At 28.4% G+C, this 1,661-nt stretch overlaps 1 protein-coding gene across 1 annotated transcript in view; it reads right to left on the bottom strand.

Annotated features, from left to right (window-relative positions):
* Positions 1-1,661, bottom strand: part of LOC106459746 — a 64,327-nt gene that overhangs the window by 58,122 nt on the left and 4,544 nt on the right. The window contains exon 3 of the mRNA XM_022386300.1: positions 1,127-1,154. Within this exon, the coding sequence (XP_022242008.1) occupies positions 1,127-1,154 (28 nt within the window). The remainder of the gene's footprint in view (positions 1-1,126; positions 1,155-1,661) is intronic.

The following is a 1,661-nucleotide window of genomic DNA, read 5'->3' as shown; positions in this document are numbered from 1 at the left end:
CAAGTTGAACTTGATGATTTATATCAAATGTTTCACAGATAACACAAGTTGAACTTGATGATTTATATCAAATGTTTCATAGATACACAAGTTGAACTTGATTTATATCAAATGTTTCACAGATACACAAGTTGAACTTGATGATTTATATCAAATGTTTCACAGATACACAAGTTGAACTTTATGATTGATATTAGTGAAATAAAAACTCTTAAAGGTGTGGGTTTGTGGTCAAAAATTGAATATTTTTGCTGTCTATAATGAACAAAAATAGATACACTTTACAACAAATGATTCAACTCTCATTCAATCATGGATGTTGTTCAGTTACTATGACAACTGCAATTATGACTTGTGCATGACATCAAATCACATGGATGCATTCTGAGCTTTGTACAACACCTCCATATTCTAAAAACAACTTTGTTTTCAATAATGTTGTATGTCTGAATGATTCTAAAGAAATACATCCATTAGACTTGTAAAACTTCTGCAGTAAGCATGAGCTGTACCGTTTGACATTCAATCAAAATTAACAAAATTTGAACTGCTGAATAGCACAAGTTTATTACGGTGCTCTTTACTGGTTGCATTTAAATTGCACTTATGCATTCAATGAACACAAAGTGTTGGATATTAACACATAAACAAACTAATCCAACATAAAACTAATACAATTACAAACAATACTAGGCTTCACTCCCTCCATAATACTCAATTTTGCAGAGATATCTTTCAGTTTCGTAACATCACAAAACCTTTTATTATTTACTTCTAAAACTATTTTGAAGAATAATTATAAAAATTTCTACAATATCGTCTAACATGGTAAAATATGCAGATTTTTTTAAAGATGTTAATTATGTTATAATTATCTAATGAAAAACCACATGTTGTCTTCTAGCAGTTTGTTCCGTTTACTGTGATTTTTAACTAGTTACTATACACGATATTGTGTTGTTTTATTATTATACCTATCTAATACTTGCAGAGAAATCAGTTTACTTGAGAGTCCCACACTGTATAACAGAAACATTATGTAAATACGTTGTACTAAGCCTAGTTATGAATATATATATATATATATTCACATATCTGCTAGTTATGAATATATATTATCACATACCTGCTTTCCACACTTTATCCTTCAAATCCTGAAAAAAATGTTATACCTTGTTAAATAAAGGATCTTATCAAGACTGTGCTGTATTGTGAAAAATATTGGTTTGTAGTTAACAAAACCAACCCAGATTTGTACAGAAACCTCAAAATAACCTGGAAATTTTCTAGAATTCTTGTATATAACATAGAATTGTTAAATGATAAAATTCTGTAGAATGGTTATAATAATTATGAAGTTAGTAAAGTCTTTAAATTATTTTATAATAAATTATTAGAAAGTAAATTATTTACAAACAACTTGAGTACAATTATTTCTAACTTGAAATATTAAAATAATAAGAGAAGTCGGTAGCATATAAAATCTTATTATGAGGACTAGTGTTAACTTTATAATACTTTCAGTATTTCTGGGTCGGAAAGACAAATTTCAGGTAACTACGCCTAGCTCAGTTTACCCAGTTATACTTGAAATTCATGTCCTTAAAAAGGGAGGAGGAAGGGGTACCAGAACTATATAGGTGGGTTTATAGTTTATAATA

The sequence above is a fragment of the Limulus polyphemus genome, unplaced genomic scaffold (genome assembly GCF_000517525.1).
Source record: "Limulus polyphemus unplaced genomic scaffold, Limulus_polyphemus-2.1.2 Scaffold656, whole genome shotgun sequence".
Classification (NCBI taxonomy): domain Eukaryota; kingdom Metazoa; phylum Arthropoda; class Merostomata; order Xiphosura; family Limulidae; genus Limulus; species Limulus polyphemus.
This window is presented reverse-complemented; position numbering and strand designations above follow the sequence as displayed.